This window comes from Strongylocentrotus purpuratus, unplaced genomic scaffold (assembly GCF_000002235.5).
Source record: "Strongylocentrotus purpuratus isolate Spur 01 unplaced genomic scaffold, Spur_5.0 spur5_scaffold_6, whole genome shotgun sequence".
In the NCBI taxonomy this organism is placed as follows: Eukaryota; Metazoa; Echinodermata; class Echinoidea; order Camarodonta; family Strongylocentrotidae; genus Strongylocentrotus; species Strongylocentrotus purpuratus.
This window is the reverse complement of record NW_022145612.1, coordinates 43183972-43204382: the sequence shown is the minus strand read 5'-3', so window position 1 is coordinate 43204382 and position 20411 is coordinate 43183972. Positions and strand designations below refer to the sequence as shown.

General features: G+C 36.5%; 2 protein-coding genes across 2 annotated transcripts in view; both read left to right on the top strand.

Moving 5' to 3' along the window:
- LOC576434 (atrial natriuretic peptide receptor 1) overlaps positions 1–5576 on the top strand; it is a 107552-nt gene extending 101976 nt beyond the window's left edge. Inside the window, exons 19-20 of the mRNA XM_030972422.1 lie at positions 342–433; positions 1430–5576. Coding sequence (XP_030828282.1) covers positions 342–433; positions 1430–1522 — 185 coding nt within the window. The 3' untranslated portion in view covers positions 1523–5576. The remainder of the gene's footprint in view (positions 1–341; positions 434–1429) is intronic.
- A 6103-nt stretch (positions 5577–11679) lies between these two features.
- LOC576369 (nascent polypeptide-associated complex subunit alpha) lies at positions 11680–20132 on the top strand. The gene is made up of 7 exons (XM_776685.5): positions 11680–11808; positions 13301–13384; positions 14287–14487; positions 15150–15262; positions 16494–16634; positions 17713–17835; positions 18633–20132. Exons 2-7 carry the CDS (start codon positions 13330–13332, stop codon positions 18648–18650), a joined length of 651 nt encoding a protein of 216 aa, XP_781778.4. The 5' UTR covers positions 11680–11808; positions 13301–13329; the 3' UTR covers positions 18651–20132.
- Positions 20133–20411: the final 279 nt, after the last annotated feature.

Below are 20411 nucleotides of genomic sequence, written 5' to 3'. Positions count from 1 at the left end.
AATCGATTAATCGTGATGAATCATAAAATCCAAACCAATATAGACTATTAAAAACAGCAGTTCAACAATTTGAATAATACATAAATTGAAAATTAGAGAGTTGCTAGAAGGAAGGTTGGGATGTGACAAGTCCCTTTGGAATGGCTTCCACTAATTGCAATTCTGACGACCATTTTCTTTACCCTTGTCAGCAAATGTGCCTTTTTTTGTTATTGTTGGAAAAAATTTCAGTTGACTTGACAGCATTTTTTCCAACAATCTACTAATCGCTCTTGTCGAGCAACATCCATGATACTGTTGAGAGAGAATTATAAAACCTTGTATTCATTCTGTCTTTCCAGCCATGAAGATCCACCTCAGTAATCAGACGAAGAAGATTCTTGAATTATTCGGCACTTTCATCTTAGAACTAAGAGGAGAAGTCGAAATGAAGGTATGTTTGACTGAGATAATACTCTGGCGACAATTGCTCCGGGTTCAATAGATACACTAATAGTATAGTATACTTAATCCTCACCCTCACCCTCACCAGCACCCGTAACCCTAACCTATGCCCTAGCCCTAACACTAACCCTCGCCTTAACCCTCACCCTAACCCTCACTCTCACCCTGATCTTAACCCTCAACCTCACGCTCACCCACACCCTCACCCTCACCCACACGGTCACCCTTACCCACACCCTCACCCACACCCTCACCCTCACCCTAAAACACACCCTCTCCCTAACCCACACCCTCACCCTCCCCCACCCTCACCCTCACCCAAAACCACACCCTCTCCCTAACCCACACCCTCTCCCTAACCCACACCCTCACCCTCCCCCACCCTCACCCTCACCCAAAACCACACCCTCTCCCTAACCCACACCCTCTCCCTAACCCACACCCTCACCCTAACCCACACCCTCACCCTAAAACACAACCTTACCCTCTCCCTCAGCCTCACCCTCTCCCTTACCCACATCCTCACCCTCCCTTTACCCTAAATTACACCCTCATCCTCTCCCCGATCCTCACCCTCTCCCTCTCCTTCACCCTCAACCTCACCTTCACCCTAAGCCAAAGAAGATATCTGTATAATGTCTGGCCTTGTGCTTTATTGCACCAGATTTTCGTTAATGTATTCAAAAATTTGTTTTCAGTAAATAGTATCAGATTAAAATTGCGATATTAAATGCTAAGAAATAAGCTAAACCTCGTATTTCAATGAAAAAAGTGGCCTTAGGCTTTGTTTTGAATATATAGTGTGTGTTACGAAAAGATATAGTGTTTATGAATAATTCATTTAAATGCAATCAATGAAAGAAAACAAGAAATTCAAAGTGGCACACTGATGTATATCATTATTGGGTTGAGGTGTTTGAGTGCTAAATTATCATGATTGCAAAACTGTTGCTTATCCTTTGACAATTTTCATTTTCTATTGCAGGGCAAAGGAACCCAGACTACTTTCTGGTTGAAAGGGGAGCTGAAGGGACAAAATGGCATCTGTGATCTCAAATACCAGGAGATTACAGTGTGACATCATAGCATGGACCGCTATCCGCGCGCATAATATCTTCCTGTTTAATCCCGCACATATTCTGTCACACATGGGACTGAGCACCCTCCATCCATAGCCAGAACAATCGAAATTTAGTTTTTGAAAATGCTTCCGACGATTTGATCGCTTATTTGTTTCGTGTGAGACTGTGTATACATGTACGAAGAAATTGCCTATGTGTGACTAACATGGATATTTCGTGTATGAATTTATACATAGAAATAACATAAAATGTTTAAGTTTGTTTCTAAAAATAATAGCAGCAATTTCATTTCTTGTGGAATATTGTTGGATTGGATTTTTGTATTACCAGAGAATTTTATAGACATCTCCTCGATTATTTTAGATGACTTCATGACTGATTTGTCATTGATTATTCAATGCGACGCTATAATGAGAAAGAGAATTTTGTATTGTTCTTTAGGCCTGTAATCATGCCTTGGTTTGATTACTATTGTTTGTGAAGATGAACGTTTCTGGGTTTTGTTTTTCAATAGTGATAAACCAGAAAATTGTTTCTAAGCGATCAGGATTCTGTCACCAAAATCAAATACTTTAAAATAAGAAAATCATGAAAATAAAATTAATCACCACACCACACTTACAAATTGAGAATGCTGCATTTAAGTATTATGAAAACCTGTTGACCTTAATTTTTGTCAGATGACTATTAATAAAGGACCTTTCTTTTGCTTTATTGAATCTGTTGTCGGTACTATTATGATAAATGTGTTACATGTAGAATGTGTAAGCCTGTGTTGGTTCAAAGACGTGTGTAGAATGTATTCCGCTTGAATCGTCTTGACAATAAAGTGTTATCTCTTTGCGAAAATATTTGCTTAATTATATAGTAAAAAGTCACACTCTGGTGACCGGCAAAATTTTGAAAGCTTTTCTTTTACATGATATTAGAAAAACAGTCAATTTTTTGTTTTTGTTTTGTATTCACCTGTTAGATTTTTGAAATTAATATTGTGTTTAAATCTTTTTATCCAAATTTATTTGTGATTACTTCATTCTTATTATTCCTGTTAATAAGTTGTCTATCTATCGTCGCGTTGCTCATAAACACGCATGATCACAAAATGATGTGTATAAAGCTTTATTATACTTCTTCTTCTTCTCTCTCTCTCTCTCTCTCCCTCTATCTCTCGATCTCTATCTCTCTCCCTCTACCTCTACCCCTCTCTTTATCTCTCTCCCTCCCTCTCTCTATATATCTGTCTCTCTATCCCTATCCCTATCTCTCTCATAAAAACAATATCTTTGTCTAAGCCTTATTGTGAAAAAAACAAAATGTGTACGATTGCATACACTTTACGGCAGTTTTGACCAAAATGTGTACAATATCAAGTGAGTGCATCGTCATTGATGCCAAATTGTGAATACTGTGTACAAATAATATAGATATTGGACTTTTACTTGTTATTACACGAATGAATAGAATGCATCTGATAGTATAGTAAGCGTATATTGCATTGACTTTAGCTGTGCCATACCGATCGTTGTTCTGTTTTGTATCTTAATTTCCCAGTTGTATGTAATGCTGGGAAACAAATTTTGTCACAACTCACTGCCATTCTCACCACTAGTCCAGTTTCTTTAAACATTATATTACTGGAAACGATCATGAGAATAAGTGGATATTGTGCTTTTATCCCCTCAACTTGTTCAACATAAGGAATCATAAAAGATGAATTACCTTTTAAACTTACATCGTCAATACCATCGCAATTACACATTTTGTTTTCCATCTTTTCAATGTCTCATCAGTCTGTTGATATGAAGCGCTGACGCATTTTTGTTTCTTCGTATAAACCTATCGACCGCGGTATAAGAGGAATTAATGTATCGGTTTGTGCATGCAAGCAAAGTCCTCTTGGATCAAGCTTCAATAGAATTATACAAATAAGAATTCCAATCATTTGCATGTTTTTTGACGTGTTTAAAGAATGGCATACTCTGAGCTATGACTATACAGGCTTTATTTCATGTATATTCCGTCCTCCCTTTTTGTGTTATACAGCTTGGTTATACATTAATATGTTAGTGGTAGTACCATTTTTAACTAACTTATATACATAGATATTTTAGACGACAACGATTCAATTAGCAGAGCTTAGAGATAGATGGTAATAGTTTACGATTTATCATAGTCACGTAGTCCGGAATAAGAATGAAACAATTTATGGTGGACTTTAATATGATTTTTAAGTAATTTCAAAGTACTGCAAAGAAGTTACTTAAATATAAAGATCCATTATTCTATTAGAGTCTAGTATTCACTAAATATTAACATGTTTTCAGTAGGTAACCGTATATCTTTGTATCTTCTCTATTATGAACATCTTTCTTTTAAATGAGGCATGGATGGATAATTCACTTAGCTATAAATGCATCTTGCCGTTACTGCAAAGGAATTAATCTGTATAGTAAATGGTTATGCTACAGCAGACATGACAAATGAAATGAAAGAAAGAGACTTTACCTTCTCATTCTAACTCTGCAGGCTTCTATATATTTTATTTGTAGCTAACGTGGTCTTTTGTAAGGCTGGTAATCTTCATGATGAACAAAATATGGTTTATAAGTATGATACAATAATATTCGCAGCTTTGTGCAATTTGTAAATTGAAAGCCAAATATTGCAAAGTTATCGTGACAATTTTTATACGATGATTATTGTGGCTACCAGCAGATAACGTTGATGGAATAGTCCACATAAGTTAATTGTTTTCTAATCAATAAAATATTGGTACTTGTTACAGGTAATAGCGTTAGATTTGTTACCAAATAATTTTTTCAAAATATTTTTGATGGGGGTAAGTAATTTTGTTTTGGGGAATGGGAGTGGGGGTAGGTGTACATCTACACAGTGGCGGATCCAGGCGGAAATATCAAAGAAAAAAGTGCTAACACCTTTATATATATATATATATATACAAAGAATGTTCAACCCCTCCCGTACACATTTGATAACCCTTCCTCCCCTCTCTTTTGTGTTGCAGTCAAATTCATTTTGGGACCCCCCCCCCCCTCAATTTATTCCTTAAATAATCCTGGATTCGTCAATGTGCAAGGCATTTTCAATTGTGTTTGTATTTTGAGTTCGGTATTGTTTAAAAACATCATCTAAATGTACAGATGAATCATACAAATTTAGTGGTAGAGAATAATCACTGATTTTCTTTTTCCAGGCGATGATGATTTTCATCTTGAAAACTGGTAAAAACAGTCAGTAAAGCAGTGTTTAAGTAGTCATAATCTGTTTTGAATAATGTAGTCGTAGCATTTATCATTACAGTTTTTACATGTAAAAATCGAACTGATATGAGTATAAACGTCCCATATACATATACCACTTGTAAATATGTAATCTTCATATATTAGGGAGGAGTTCTGATATTTATTTGACATTATTATGTGTGTATGTATATGTATATATTTTATATATATATAGATATGATTATGGAATTCGAGTGAAAATAGTTGAGCATTACTGTGAACAAATTTGAATGATATTTCTTTTCTTTCCGTTTCTCGCAGAATCCTTTTCCTTCCGTACTTTCTATCGCAATCAAAATTAGAATCAGTATCTGCAAGATATCCAGATAACATAGTGTAATTATGATTGAAAATTTAGTAGTATCGGTGTCTATTGTAATGAAAAAAGTATTGTTTGCCTGTAATTATGTCCAAACGTTTATGGCAGTACTCTGGATGGATAACTTCCACTTTGATTTCTAAAAGCTTTAAATTGTTAGGTGAGACGAAATGTAAATCGCAGGAGTATATGAAAAGAGGGAAAATGGCAATGTTTAAGTCTCCGCATCTCCTGTAATTAACTCATTCCCCTTGTTTTATACTTGCAATTGTAGTTGTTTTATGTTTCTTTCAGTTTAAGAAATGATTTTATAAATTTGTTTTAGTGGAGTTATAGCAATGGTGCAAATAAAGGTAAAGTACACATGCTTAACCGACACTCGTGTTATGGACAAGTATTCAAATATATACCAACTGGTTTTGGAAAATATTCTTTGTGTGCTTCATTTTGTTTGCTATGTTTTGAAGATCGGTTTGTACGTCCTAAGATAGACATAATTAGGGTTTTCTGTTGTACACAGAAACCTAAATGTTGTATTCTTTCATCAATATTCGGCTTCAAACACATTTGTTTTAAAAATCCGTGCAAAAATGTTTCTTAAATCATTATGATACTATTTAAGTGAAATGTTGCCATCATATTGCTGGGGCTCCCAAAACTGTAAAGGGGCTATAAGAGTAGAAGTGAAATAGTTTCAAAAGGGGATTCACATAAACACATTTTTTGTTGTTGAGCCTGGAGATCTGTACCTCATAAAGGAAGCCATCATTGAGGAGTAAATGTATTTAAATACATTTCTGGAAAGCAACTAAATTCCTAAATGGTATGAGGAAAACTATAAAGACGAAAACAATCTTTTATTTACGAAGAAGTGCTGGCTAATCTTTTCGTAAAATAATTATTTGTTACAAAAACATGTTTATAAGGTACAACTCTTAAAGGCAACCTTATTTGATTTGAATAGCGCAAGAGAGACAGATACAGAGACTGAAGAAAAACAGACGTACTGAGAAAATTTGAGAGAGGGGGAGTCGACAGATACAAAAAAATGGGGAAAAGACTGTTTTGCATGTGTGTTTGATAAATTTCTTAGTAAAATTGTAAAAGAACATGGATGTATTTTGTAAATGAGAGAGTGAGGGCGTGAGGTAGTTGGACCGGAATACAAACAGATAAAGAGAAAAGGGAATCAGGGATAGACATTGAATGAAGAAAGAGAGGAGAGAGAGGGGTGGTCGGGGAGAAAGCTTGTAATCCTAATCGAAACACTCAATAGGGGTGCAGACAACTATATATAGAATTAATTACAGGTTTTATCAATGGCTTTATCAAAATATTTTTTGTACTAGAATCCAAGTAAAGAATGATGGAAACTTGGGACAAATACATAATGATGAGAGAGTAGGGAGTGAAGAATCGAGGTTGTTCTATTTCTCACACACCAAAAGCAACAATCGAACCTATTTCATCTTTTCCCTTTTTAATTGTTTAGGTGGTATTATCTATGTCCCTCGGATCAGGCTTCAGATCAGGGGCGTACGCAGGGGGGGGGTTCAAACCCCCCCTTTGGTATTTTTATGTGTGTAAACCCCCCTAAAAAAACCTAACCCCCCCCCCCCCCTATTTTTTTTTTTAATTTTTTTTATTATTTAAAAAAAATAAATAAAAAAATATATATATATACGCCCACGGCTAACCTAAAAAAGGTGACCTCCCCCCCCCCCCCCCCAACGAAGAAAAATGTCAAATTTTCAAATTTCGAGACCAAAAAAAAAAAAAAAAGTGTCCGCTTAGCCCACAAATTTGATGGCAAAATTCCGCTTAAATTGTATCACAATGTAAAGAGGTTGTCATTTAAGACACACTTCTGCAAAGATTCCCCCCCCCCAAAAAAAAAAAATGTTTGAAGAGAAATATTGATAAAAGAATACATAATTTGGGTTTTCTGTTCAGTGGCGGATACAGGGGGGCGAAACGGCCGCCCCCCCTCCCCCTATTGGCGGCGCAAAAAAAGGAAAAAGAGGAAGAAAGAAGAGAAGAAAAAGAAAGGAGAAGAGAAGAGCAAGGAAAGAAGAGCAAAGAAACAGAGACAGAGAGAGAAAAAAAAAAGGAGAAAAGAAAAAGTAGAAGGGGCCGCTATTTAGAAATATAGCGGAAATAACGTACATATTGGGCTTAGGGATTTTCTAAAATGCATAATTTCAGTATTCAACATTGCAAAATCTCGCTTGGTCGCTACGCCCCGGCCCTCGCCCGATAACACAAAACTATGATATGACGCTCCCGGCCGTGATTTATCCATGGTTGGTGTATTCTGTTTAAATAGATTTTTTTTTTCTTCTTTCATTTCTACTAACCTAAGCGTGTGCTATCTCAATCATGATTGTTTCATTTTTCCTTTAAAGCAGGCGCGTAGCCAAGGGTGGTAGGGGCAGTAAGAGGACGAACAAGGAGCAGACAAAGAAACATTTTTGAAAATACTGGCAAGTCGAGAACGGTACAACGAATCTTTCTCTAATAATTGATGAAAGGTCACAGCTTCCGCGCTTCGCCCCGGGGTGAGGGGGGGGGAAACTTAATTCAGACAAGGATAAAGAGTCGAGAACGATACAACGAATCGTCTTCTTTCTCTAATAATGAATGAAAGGTCAAAGCTTCCGCGCTTGCGCGGGAGGGGGGAAACTGAATTCAGAAAAGGATTAAGGGTCGAGAATGGTACAACGAATCGTCTTCTTTTTCTAATAATTTAATGAAAGGTCAAAGCTTCCGCGCTTGCGCGGGAAGGGGGGAAACTGAAGGATTAAGGGTCGAGAATGGTACAACGAATCCTCTTCTTTTTCTAAATAATTTCATGAAACATCAAAGCTTCAACGCTTTGCGCGTAATAGGGGGGGGGGGCTGCGAGCTGCCCGAATATGAATTTTTGATATTTTTAAATAACACTTTCACAAAATACATATTATGCTCAAATTTTTGCTCGCTCGCTTCGCTCACTAGCATATTGTGAAACCAGAAAATTACTTTTTCGGGCAAGAGGCTATAGGCCCCCCCCCCCCCCCGACGAAAATGTCAACAATGTACCGGTATGGTGATTCTATTATGACCTTGTCAGTATGTTGAGTTGAAAAAACGGTCTGCGCAATTTTCGAATTTCCTGCCCCCCCCCCCCCCAAAGGAAAATCCTAGAGCCGTGCCTTTATACGCAGAACTGAAACCTAAGTTGGGTTTTCTTCCATTATGTGTTCAAACACATTTTTTTTTTTTTTTTTGGGGGGGGGGGATCTTTTCAAAAGTGAGTCTTAAATGACAACCTCTTTACATTATGATACAATGTAAGGGAAATTTTTCCATCCAATTTTTGGGCGAATGTTGAGCTCTTAACACTTTAAAGGGACTGTAATATCAAGATCGGTAGAAAGGGTGATAACGTGTATCGTTGGTTAAAGATAATACAAAGTTTTGGTATGGGGTCATGAATTTCGTTCAAATGAAAATTTTGGAAGCATATGCGATCCTACAATATTCAGTGATCGTTGTCGCGGTTGAAATCGAGTCTAAATTTATAAAATTGTAAATAATAATCTATTCATGTTGTATACTCTCTAAATATCGAGTGATCACGGACGTCACTCCTCTGGAGAGTGAAAATGTAGTGAAAATAGAGTGAACATTCACTCTTTTCTTCTTAGAGAGCACCCTAAAATCAATCGATTTTCACTCCTAAACAATTAGTGATCACGGACGTCACTCCCAAGAAAGTGAAAATAGAGTGAAAATTCACTCTTTTTTTTAAAGAAAGTAGCTCCCTCTCAAGGTCAACATAATTCGTCCTTGTTTTCACGAAGTGACGGTAGTGAGGAAAATCGTAACGCAAAGTGAATGCAATTTTTTTTCACTACCGTCACTTCGTGAAAACAGTATTATAATAAGCTATAAAAACAATGTTTCTTGACTAAAATCGACCGATTTGCTATGCCCGTTTGAAACTTATATATCTCAACTACATATTCTGAGATTTTCATGGTCGCAGCTACCATTGTGTATAGGCGCTATTTAAAATTTACCGGGAGCACCGGTAAATGTTTATATTCAATTTTTCTCGAAAACAGAAGTGTTTTAGGGGCTCAATTTTCTAGTGCTTATAATACACCCACAGGGGCATCCAAATATATCAAAGTTGTAAAGAATCACTATCCACCAATTTTTCAAAATTTCCCAAAACTTTGTATTACCTTTAATAAAGATCATTTTTGTTGTTGCTAATTCGAAAATTCTTGACAACTTCTTTTCGGTTCGTGCTATATTTATACACATAAAAAGTGCCCCGTTTATATACATAGGCATTAAAATGCATGAAAATGGCTTATATACGAAAAATATGCCCCCGTTAAACTGATATTACCTGCCCACACTCCCTTAATTTTATGGGCATCTCCAGACTTATGAATAATTATTTCAAACTCCTAAAATGCCCTCGTCATCTTACCTTGATAAGGCTTAAAACAAAATAGTGGTGGTTATTTTATCTGACATCAAAAAGTGACCCAATTACGTTTTCATCTAAATTTATAATAAAGTTCCCTCATGAAGAATGAAGTATCAACTGTCAATTTATTGGAGAAAACCGTTGTATATGCGATAACCAAAAGGGCGAGGTAATCCTGTTACCGGGAAGAATGCCTTTCTCATTCTACTTTCGCCCGCGTCTTCCACTCAGATTTGAGGAGCTGAAGGCAGCGTTCTAATGTATTTTTCAAAAATCTTTCCACATCTAAGCTCGTCCATTATGATCGATCTCTTGCACTTCTTGTTAAATCGCATAATGCCGAAATAACATGGAATAGGTTATTTATAATTTTTTATTATAACGTATCAAAAATACAACAACCAATATATTTTATTTTCTTGGTACGTCTCACATTTTGGTTATAACTTATAAGAAACTTTTTTTAAATTGAGACCCGATAAACAATAATTTCAAAACAATGATATCAAATGTGACCATGCAGGTACCTAAAAACCACATAAAGAGTCGCATGGTGTGATTTTCAGTTCATAAAGTTCAATAAGGTGTAAATGTGGTCAGTTTGATAAAATTTCGAATTTAGCATTTCCTGAAAGAATATATGTACTTTCTTCTATCTAAATTTTGAAGCACCGAACATTCTAGTACACTAATATATATAGAATTTGTTGCAGTGTTCTGTGTTAGCCTGATTTTGAGATAGTATTAGTAGTATAGTCACAATTTTTGAGACCCGCCTAGCTGCATGACGGCTATTCGTCCCATTTCAATATCTCCCTAACTTTAAAACAGAGTGAGCTTTTACATTGCCATTGATATCTAGACATAATAAAGAACAGGATGTGTATAATTGGTGTGCAAACTCTAAGACAATCTGATCAATTCCTTCACATACATTTTCTATATAGGCCGACGTCTCCCCCGGCTATAATCCCCCTTGCAGGTTATATTTAGCTCTTTTAAATCAAATAAGATTTTTTTTTTTTTTAAATACATTCAATGCGAGGCTATAGCCATCCCCACTTAGATGGCTTGCAAAGCAAATTCTCTCTTTTTGCTTTTTCAAATACAATATATTTATCGGATTATTATTTGAGCGGGGTGGGGGGGGGGGGGGCGGTGGACGGAAAGGGAAGAAAGCGGGGACGAGAAACTAAAAAGTAGGCCTATACTATGTTTGGTCTTGATTATGAAATATTGTATATTGTCATGATTGTAATCTCTATTCCTTACTTCTTTATTTTAATTCATTTTGAAATAAAGTGATAATGGTTTAAAGGTATTACAAAGTTTTGGTAATTTTTTGAAAATTGGCTGGATAGTGATTCTTTACGATGTTGGTATATTTGGATGCCCCTATGGATGTATTATAATCACTAAAATAATTGTTTTCGAGAAAAATTGAATATAAAAATTTACCGGTGCTCCCGGTAAATTTTGATAAATCAAATAGCACCTACGGCCATACGATGGTAGCTGCAACCATGAAAATCTCAGAATATGCAGTTGTGATATATATATTCCAAATGGTAATAGCAAATTGGTATATTTTAGTCAAATAACATTGTTTATAGCTAAATCAATATTTTGACCTTGAGAGGGCGCTATACAACATAAAGTGTTTATTATTTACAATTTCATCACTTTAGGCTCGATTTCAACCGCGGCAACGATCACTGAATATTGTAGGATCGCATATGCTTCCATTATGTTCATTTGAACCAAATTCATGACCCCCTACCAAAACTTTGTATTACCTTTAATAGCTCTCAATACGTGTTTATGTTTCGAGACTAGTCCTGGACTAGTCCAATAACGTAGGCGCGTTATCTTACATCCAAGGCATTTCAAATTATTTTTAATTCTTGACTGATTTGACACAACAATACAACAACAATTTTCATCGGTCTAAGAAGCTTTCCCTCAAAATATTTTATTTCCTAATTGGCAGCATATTTCGTATAAAACATTTTGTTCTGCTATAATTAATCACAAAACTATGCAGTCATTATTCTAGAGTAAAAAATATTAGCTAACGCCTGAACGCATTTCTAGTTAAATACCCGATCATCAACGTGCAAATTACATACTGGGGCCGCTGAATACCCTACGAAATCGTCTTTTATCAAATCAATCGTAAGTGGAAATCTGATTTAACTTCTAAGAATATATTTGAAAAATTCAAACTTTTCATATAAAAGGGATAGTTGTTAGATTTTGGGCAAGCATGTACTCTAGAACTGTACTAATAGCTACTCATGTACTTCACTATCATGACTATTGGTGGTGCACATACCTGTACATGTATATTGAGCCTACGTCAAGAACATTAGAAAAATACAATAAGTCCATAGGCCTCGACCTAGGCATAGTATAGGTCTTGCGTAGTAGATCTACTGCCTGATCTTTCTCGCAAGTTTCTCACTCTTTTACAACATGCCCCTTTGTCGTAGACAGTGTTGCCTATTCTACTCTTCTCTTATCTCTTTCTCCATCTGTTTTTTAGTGGAAATCAGTTATCGAATGCTGCTTGCAGTTGCACAATCTGTTGCACAGCAGAATGAATATGACGATGCAATCAACTGCATATTTTTTTTTTTTTTTGGGAGGGGGGGGAGGATGGGGCGAGTAGCCTGATGGGCTAGGCGGTTATGTCTTTATAATATTAATCAACTATAATACCCTAGACTGATGTAAACAATACCTAAAAATAAAATGCATTCGTATTCACCCGTTCCCACACCTGATCAGAAGGGGCACTGGTCCAAGAATGAGGATGGTCCGCATAAAGGAGGATATCCTCCTCAAAGTGGACAAAATGTGTCCTGAAAAATGAGGATCGTCCTCATTTCCATGGACGTTTTTTCTTTATTTGGCGCTCTGCGGGTTCTTGGTTCCTGATCTGCGCGCTGGTGATGCAAAAAAAGGATTCCGCGTATGCCGTAGGGTAGCGTGCCCAGTATTCGGTCCATTCCCAGTATTCGGTCAGACAGCCGTTTCAAAAGCTGTAACAATTAAAAAAATAATTTATGAGCCATAAAACTTGCCCAAATCAGGCAGCTGAACAACTTTTCTTAACTCTCAAAATTAAATCAGATTTAGGGCCCCGGAAAGATCTCCAACTTAGCTCGAAATTGGTCAGTGTCGCACAACTTTCTGCACTTCCGCGTTCTCTTAAGTTCTCTTAGCACATCGCTAACATGCATAGCCATATGAAGAAGTCTATTGCGAAACAACTACGTGTGCTGTTGCACTGAATTTAGTATGTGTGTGAAGAGGAGCTCATCTGTGTTCGCTCCATCGCAGCGAATTTGCAAATGACGCACTTGCCGATGTGCAAGAGGTATTTATATGATACCCTTGCCATGCGGTATTGCTTGGCAAGTATTCGGTCAACGCATTGACATTCAGTGCTTCATTGCGCAATGGTGTGAAAATAGTGCGCAAATACGCTTCGCTCCATGGCAACGGAGATGCCACGCACAAGTCGCGTGACCGAATTCTATTCGGCTCGACCAAAAAATGATAAAAAATTGGTACCGGAGTGATGGTGATTAGTTACCCTTCCAATCGTTTCTGATGACAATGAGCTAACATGCGTTTTACATGCTGTTTGTGTCTTTGACAGGAGTAACTCGATCTAAAACACATTTCAATATGCCATCAGAAGCAACAGAAGCCGTTGTGCAGCCAGAGGAGAGCAGGAATGATGGTAAGTATCAAAAAATCTTTCTTTCCCTGTCCAGTGAATGAAATAAATAGGGCTGAGAGTATATCCCCTTGGCACTAATAAGACAAGGAGAAAAAAAATACACTTTCACAGAAGGAACCATTATGAAAATATTTCTGTGATTGTCAATTTCGGAATACTTCAGATAAAAACAATACGATACAGGATTTGTTGACTTCAAAGTGGTCTAAATTCACCAGTGTTTACATATGTTCAATCTCATGATGATGTCAGAAAGCACATTGGCTTGCCTATGTTGTTTACAGATCTTATTAAATTAAAGCTGTGTTCACATTTTAAACATTCATTCAACCTGTAATGGGAGAGAATTCATGCATTCCTATTGGTGTAGCAAAGATTCAAAATCTAACAGATTCATAAGGAGTCAGGGGCGACTAGCACAGAAATATTTGAAGAGAAATGATTATAGTGGCAGGTTTTGAAAGGTTGTCTTTGCATATATATTTAAGATGAAGATTAAGATTTGTTCACCTTGATGTATATCCAAGGATTCTGACATCTTAGTGAATCTTAAGGATTGGGTAACTTTGTCTTAGATTCTGAAACAAAATCCTGGATTTAGCTCAGGCTGCAATGATAATTATAAACCTTCAGGTCAGTCAGGAACCTCATGACTTTCACAAGCCGATTGCCTGTCTGATTTTCAAGGTATTTATGATTGGAAATCAAAATCAAATTTTGCGCTTTCCTAACGGTTTCCATAACACTACAGTCTATTGGGGCACCTTGAGGCACTTCTTGATCATTTTGAAGCGCAATTTGTTTAAGGCTTCAATATTACACCATATCACAGACACTGATAACACGTAGGGCCATGTATCTCAGATTTAACATTGCTAAACGATGCCTTTAATTCTATCCAGCCGCCGACTCCTCAGGGTCAGAGACCGACAGCGAGGATTCCACACATGAGATGGATCAGGACGCTCCCGTCTCCTCGGAGCAGGCCGACTTACATGCACAGTTTGGATCAGGAGAGGAGCCAAGCAGCAAGGCAAGGCAGAGCAGGAGTGAGAAGAAAGCAAGGAAGGCAATATCAAAATTGGGTCTCAAGGCTATCGCAGGTCAGCACGACATTTTCAGTTTATAATCCCATTCTGATTTTATATGCATAGATGTCCTCGTGTACAGAGTACGAAGTCTCTACCAGCAACACTGTTCGCCCACATGTAACACTTACCAGTTAGTACTGAAAAAGTCTATGAAGCTGCCTAATGGTAACACCAGCCTTTGCTTTGTCGACAATTGCTCTGGCTTTATATCGCCCAAGGTATAGAGTTTGGTATAATATTGGGTCAAGGGCCGAAGTTGAGAATTTGATTGGGGGTAGGAAATTCAGACAGAGCACTGTCACAGAAGCTAGTGTTGTTCAACTGCCTATAGATTGATGTCTAGTTGTTGCAAGTCTAACACTGTTGTATGTAGCAAACAACAGTCTAATCCTACCACTTGTTTCTGTAAAAATAAAAATCCTTCCTTATCCTGAGTAGCTACAGAAGAAAATCTGCATTAAAACAGATTTGCATGTTAGCATTCTTGTTTTTTTTTTCAAACAACTTTTTCTGTATTAAGTACATATAATTGCTTGATAAAAATTGCTCAGTTTGCAAATCACCTTGTATGAATAGGAATCTATAAAATGTATTTTTGTTTGTTTTATTCAAGTGTCACTGACAACAATCTCTTTTCTCACATCTCTCTATCTTTCTCTTTCTATGATGTGCAGGTGTACAGAGAGTAACGATACGTAAATCAAAAAACATTTTGTTTGTGATCCAAAGGCCGGAGGTCTTCAAAAGTCCCGCTTCAGATACATACATTGTATTTGGTGAGGCAAAGGTCAGTATCTAGGACTCAAGGACTGATTTATCAATTTAAAGGATGAAACTTCTTCTGTTTTCTTTTTGAATTTGCGCTGTCAGATGGATATGTAATCACAATCTTCCAAATGGGAACAGTTATATTCCATGCACTTGTATCTTGTAAAACAGTCTCCGAAGGGGGGAAAAAAGGGTGGGAAAAAAAGAGGATTTGTGTTAAATTAGAGGATTGCTCAGTGGTAGAGCAGTATAGTCGTAACAGGGACGTTCAGTTATTGGAGCCAAGTTGATGTGCCTTGTGCTAAGCTATTAACCCTTACTGTACTGGGGGGGGGGGGCCTGGGAGGCCCCCCCCCCCCCTCGACATTTTCGGAGATTGCACCACAACCGCTTGGAATTTGTCATGACCCTTTTCCCTGAAGTCTTACGCACATTTTGATACCATTTTCGTCGAAATCAGATATACCTGTAAGGTGTTACATAACAATTAGTATGCACATGTCATCAAAAAGTGCTATAATTGCATATATTCATGTACAAGCAGAAATGTGAATACAGGTTTAGATGTATTTCTTCCTAAGTGGGAGATATGAATTGATATCAAATTGTTTTATGTTTCTCAAAGTAACTTGATATATTCCAGAACAAAAGAACATTAGAAATAAAATAATAGATATAATAAGAAATAAAAAAAATAAAAAATTCATAAGAAAATAAATATTTGAAATTTGCATCAAATTTGCATAAATTATCATTATTAATTACATCAAAATAACTATTTTGTGTTAGAAAAGAAGTTTCATATGAATAATGAGTTTGAACGTTCAAAAAGTGGAATCTGACAATTTTTGTTATGATTCTATTTCCCTGTATATTTCCAGATTTGATATTCATGAATGCGTAATTTGCGTATTCATAATTTATGCAAATTAACCTATGCATTTTCAAATATAAAAATAATGAAACCTCATGAATTTGAGATGAAAGAAACATTTATTCAATACATTTTCAAGATTCTTCACAAATCTACAGACAAATTTGTAGAGTTTTCTGTAAAATGCATAAAATTAGCATTTTGTATAATTAATTAGGCTATAACAACAACAATTTGCATATTAGGAAAAAACTAATTATACCATCTTGTTCCTTACGTAAATATCTACAAACATTTTTGGGTTCATTGGACATTCGACGCATGTCCCATGATTGTCCCATGACTCATGCACTGACTATGTCCATTGAACCTTCAGATTGAAGACTTGAGTCAGCAAGCCCAGACACAGGCAGCAGAGCAGTTCAGAGCTCCACAGAAGACACCAGCCGCTTCTGAGAAGGCAGCAGCCAGTGAACAACCCGCAGCAGAAGAAAGTGATGGTGATGATGGAGAGGAGGTAAGTGTTGAACCCATGGTGTGTCAACTGAACTCAACAACCGGGAATAAATATATTTAGATCATATCCATATCCATAGATAACGGTAGATATAATATTATAGAGATATCGACTGCTTTGAGAGGCCTGGCTGTTTTATATGCTCAAGGGAACGCTCAGATCCAGCCATTACCCTGAGGTGCGCTGGATGGGACGGCGCGCCGAGGGGTAATAGCAGGATCTGCTAGTTCCCGAGAGCATATAAAGCAGCCAGACCTTGAATATTAAAGCAGTCGATATGTCTGTTATATGCCGAATTAAAACAAAAATCTACCAAGAATTCTTACCTTATCTTTTTATTGAGTAAAGATTGGTTAAAACATCATGGAAAACCTGAGACACTGTCTGTTAATCTTAACTTGAATAATGACTAAAATTTTCAATCATTTGGGAATCGCAGAAAAAAGCACTGAATGGTGTCCGCGCTCGCACAAAGACAATTTTAACACGTAAACCAATGGGTATCACAGCAAAATTTTACTATTTTCATGGTAACCAGAATTTTGAGGGATCTCACTCTTGGACTATTAACTGTTATTGGCATTTTACGTTTCTTCACGGGAATGGCTAAAATCACGTCTCCAATTTCGACCAATAGAATGGCTGGATTTCTAAAGTGATGTATATAATGCAAAATAGTCCATAGTTATTCCTTGCTTTGGTTGAGGCAGAAAATTATAAATCTGGGTCAGCAAATATTTCAGAAAAATAAAACAATGTTATAAAGTATCTGATGCTTGCAACCTCGTTACTTCAGGGATTGAGAATTTGTCTTGTTCTACCCTCCATTTGTATTCTTAATTCATATTATAGACTTAAATGAAGAACAGTTTTTAGTGATCAAAATCATTGTTAATGAAAAAATTATGGTATCTGTTTTGACAATTCTTATTTACTTTACAACTTAATATTAATTATGAAAATATCTTATGTCGATATGAGTAAGAGTAGTGAATAAAGACCGAGGAGGCTCAAGGGGTCTTCAGTTATATCTGAAAAACAAAACTGATTATTGAATGCTTTGTACTTTTCATGGCAGATTGACGCAAGCAACATTGAACCTAAAGACATTGAATTAGTCATGCAACAAGCAGGTGTGACGCGGAAAAAGGCAGTGGTGGCATTGCAAGACAACAACAATGACATAGTAAATGCAATAATGGTGAGTATTGACTTTAATGAGGAGTATGTCTTGGTTTTATCGAGGGCTGTAGTACCCTTACTATATATCAAGGGTGATTCTGAAAATTAATGAATGTGGGTTTTTTCTTGGGGAAGGGGGGGGGGGTGGTTTGAATTGTTATGTATTATTGGTTATTGACTGGGTGTACAGGCATGTGGATGTAGACTTTAAAACATATTGCAAATGACTGACACTGTAAAGTTGTTGTTGGCCCATTTGACATTGCAATAGCAATAGTTAGCCAGATTATTCGGCAAAATTATGCACATCTTTAATTTTATGTTTTATTGATCAACATCCAACTGTAATAGGAATTTAGATGGAAAGCTTCCAAGAATAACCTTAGAAAGTGATGAAGCTGTGCAAAGCACAAACAAGATCTACGTAAGAGGCCAGGGGCCCGTTTCTCGAAAGTCTAACTTCTTGACTATCCCATTGAAACGTGTGAATTCTATAACACACGTTTCAATGGGACAGTCAAGAAGTTAGACTTATGGCGGTTTCAAGAAAGTTCGCCCCATCCAGTATCTGTGGCTTCAATGTTTAATTGCTTATTTATAAGCCTTCAAAATGGTGAACCTGTCAGAAATATGTGAAAACAAAAATAAGGGTTGGTTTTCTTTATCAAATAATAGAATAAACGTTGAACACTTTTTGATACCTTTCCCAAAGTAAAAAAAATAGTAATCAGCATGACTTTAAGTGTAATTGTTCACCATGTAATACTGTAGATAGCAGTTTATACTCACTGGCTTTCTTTCATTTGTTTTTAACAGAGTCTCACGATGACTTAGCACCGGTGGAACAGTAAGAGGGGAAGATGAGACGTAGGGGGCGCAGTAACCGGAACCTGAAGCACCATGTGTTCCAACATCCATTCTATCCATACAAGATTCCATAGAGTGAAATGATGAAGGGTGTAGGGAGGGCTTGGAGTGGGAGGGGGAGGGATACCCCTGTGGGGGCCATACACTTACCCTGAACACGTCCGTCTCCGCAATCATATCATTCAATTTCAAAGCGATATTCAGATACTTCTCTTGGTGGAAGACGTAATATACAAACTTCTTGTGGAAAAGTATTAGCCAATCATCTTATTGCAGTTCTTTGGTGGATTTACCTTTTGAATGTCCTGAAAATCTGACATGATCAATTAATATTGACAAAATTAGTAATTCAAATGGCCCAAAGCCTCTACAAATCTCTACAGTTAAATTAATAATACATATCTCCATTGAAATGGAACCTGTTTCAAGAACATGTATTCCTAAACCAGACAAATTAAATTGGAATCGTACAAACTTCTTCAGGACTTGGGATAAAATTGGCCCTAATTTTTGATGTACATGTATGTTTTTTCTATTAAAAAATGCCATGGGTATGTAATATACATTGTGAAATTAAGCAGTGAGAATTGTGTTGGAATTAGAATACAAGCCTTACATTTGTTTCTTGAATCATTTATTTCATCATTCAAGTCGGTGTGACATGGGGGTTACAGAATACGGTGCAGTGTTCTACATTTCCAGAAGTAACTAAATACATGTATACCATGCTTTCTTTGCATCATAGACTTGCATTTACTAGTTTATACATTTTATATTTTATTTTATTTGAGAAGAATTACAAAATAAATGTCGGCATTAGGAGAAAAAAACAGTGAAGAGAGAGAGACAGTCTTGAAAGCTCCTACAAAGTATAAATTAACACTTTCCTCATGTCTTTTCCAAAGTAATGAAGCTTCTTGATGACTTTTGTAGAATGTTCCAAATGGAATTCATGGGACTAAGTTTTGTTTTTGAAAAATGACATGTTCTCCTCTAATTACTGGTTAACATTTTTATGCTGCTCTGTGCCAGCAAATATTTCAAATCATTGTCCAAAATCTGTAAGTTATAAATAAGCTGCAGTGGGTGTTTTGAACAAAGTATTACGTTTTTCTAATCTGTCTCATTTACCTATATAGATTTTCATTTTTCTTGTCCCCCCCCCCCCCCCCTCCCCCATAACCCACGGCATATATATGTATGTGTACGATGACCATGTTCTTTTTTTTCTTCTTCTCGTAACTAGACATCCTCTTTAGCTTCCTGGAGAAAAAAAAGTCCAGATGCAGGAGACTTCTGTTACCCATTCATCAATTTCTTTGTATTTATCTATTGATTTATTACTTCTTTTTTATAACAGCATCTGATGTCTCTGGTTTTGAAAACCTTCAGAGAATCTGATTGTGTGATTTAGTACTACATTAAACTCACTGTGGTAAAACAATTAAATGCCTTGTGTTATTTCCTTTGTTATACATTTGTTAGTGACTGAAGCCTTGTAGTCAGATTAGCGACGAAATTTGGGATGACAAAACCCTTCTTTGATTTTTTAAAAAGATAATTTATTGAAAGTTTTTGCATGATACATGTATTCTATTGTGTTTGGTAATTGAGATGCCTGATCAAAATTGATTTAGTAAATGGATGAAGTTACATAGTCAAAAGTTTGAAAATGGGCTACATCCCACAAGACCGGTGGCCTTCTAGCTAATTATTGGAGGACTCTCG

What these genes read in the sequence shown, in the direction of transcription:
- LOC576369 (XM_776685.5), top strand. Translation starts at nt 13,330, where the DNA reads ATGCCATCAGAAGCAACAGAAGCCGTTGTGCAGCCAGAGGAGAGCAGG. An exon ending in AGAGGAGAGCAGGAATGATG is followed by an intron (nt 13,385 to 14,286) that starts GTAAGTATCAAA and finishes AATTCTATCCAG; the next exon opens with CCGCCGACTCCTCAGGGTCA. An exon ending in TTGTATTTGGTGAGGCAAAG is followed by an intron (nt 15,263 to 16,493) that starts GTCAGTATCTAG and finishes TTGAACCTTCAG; the next exon opens with ATTGAAGACTTGAGTCAGCA.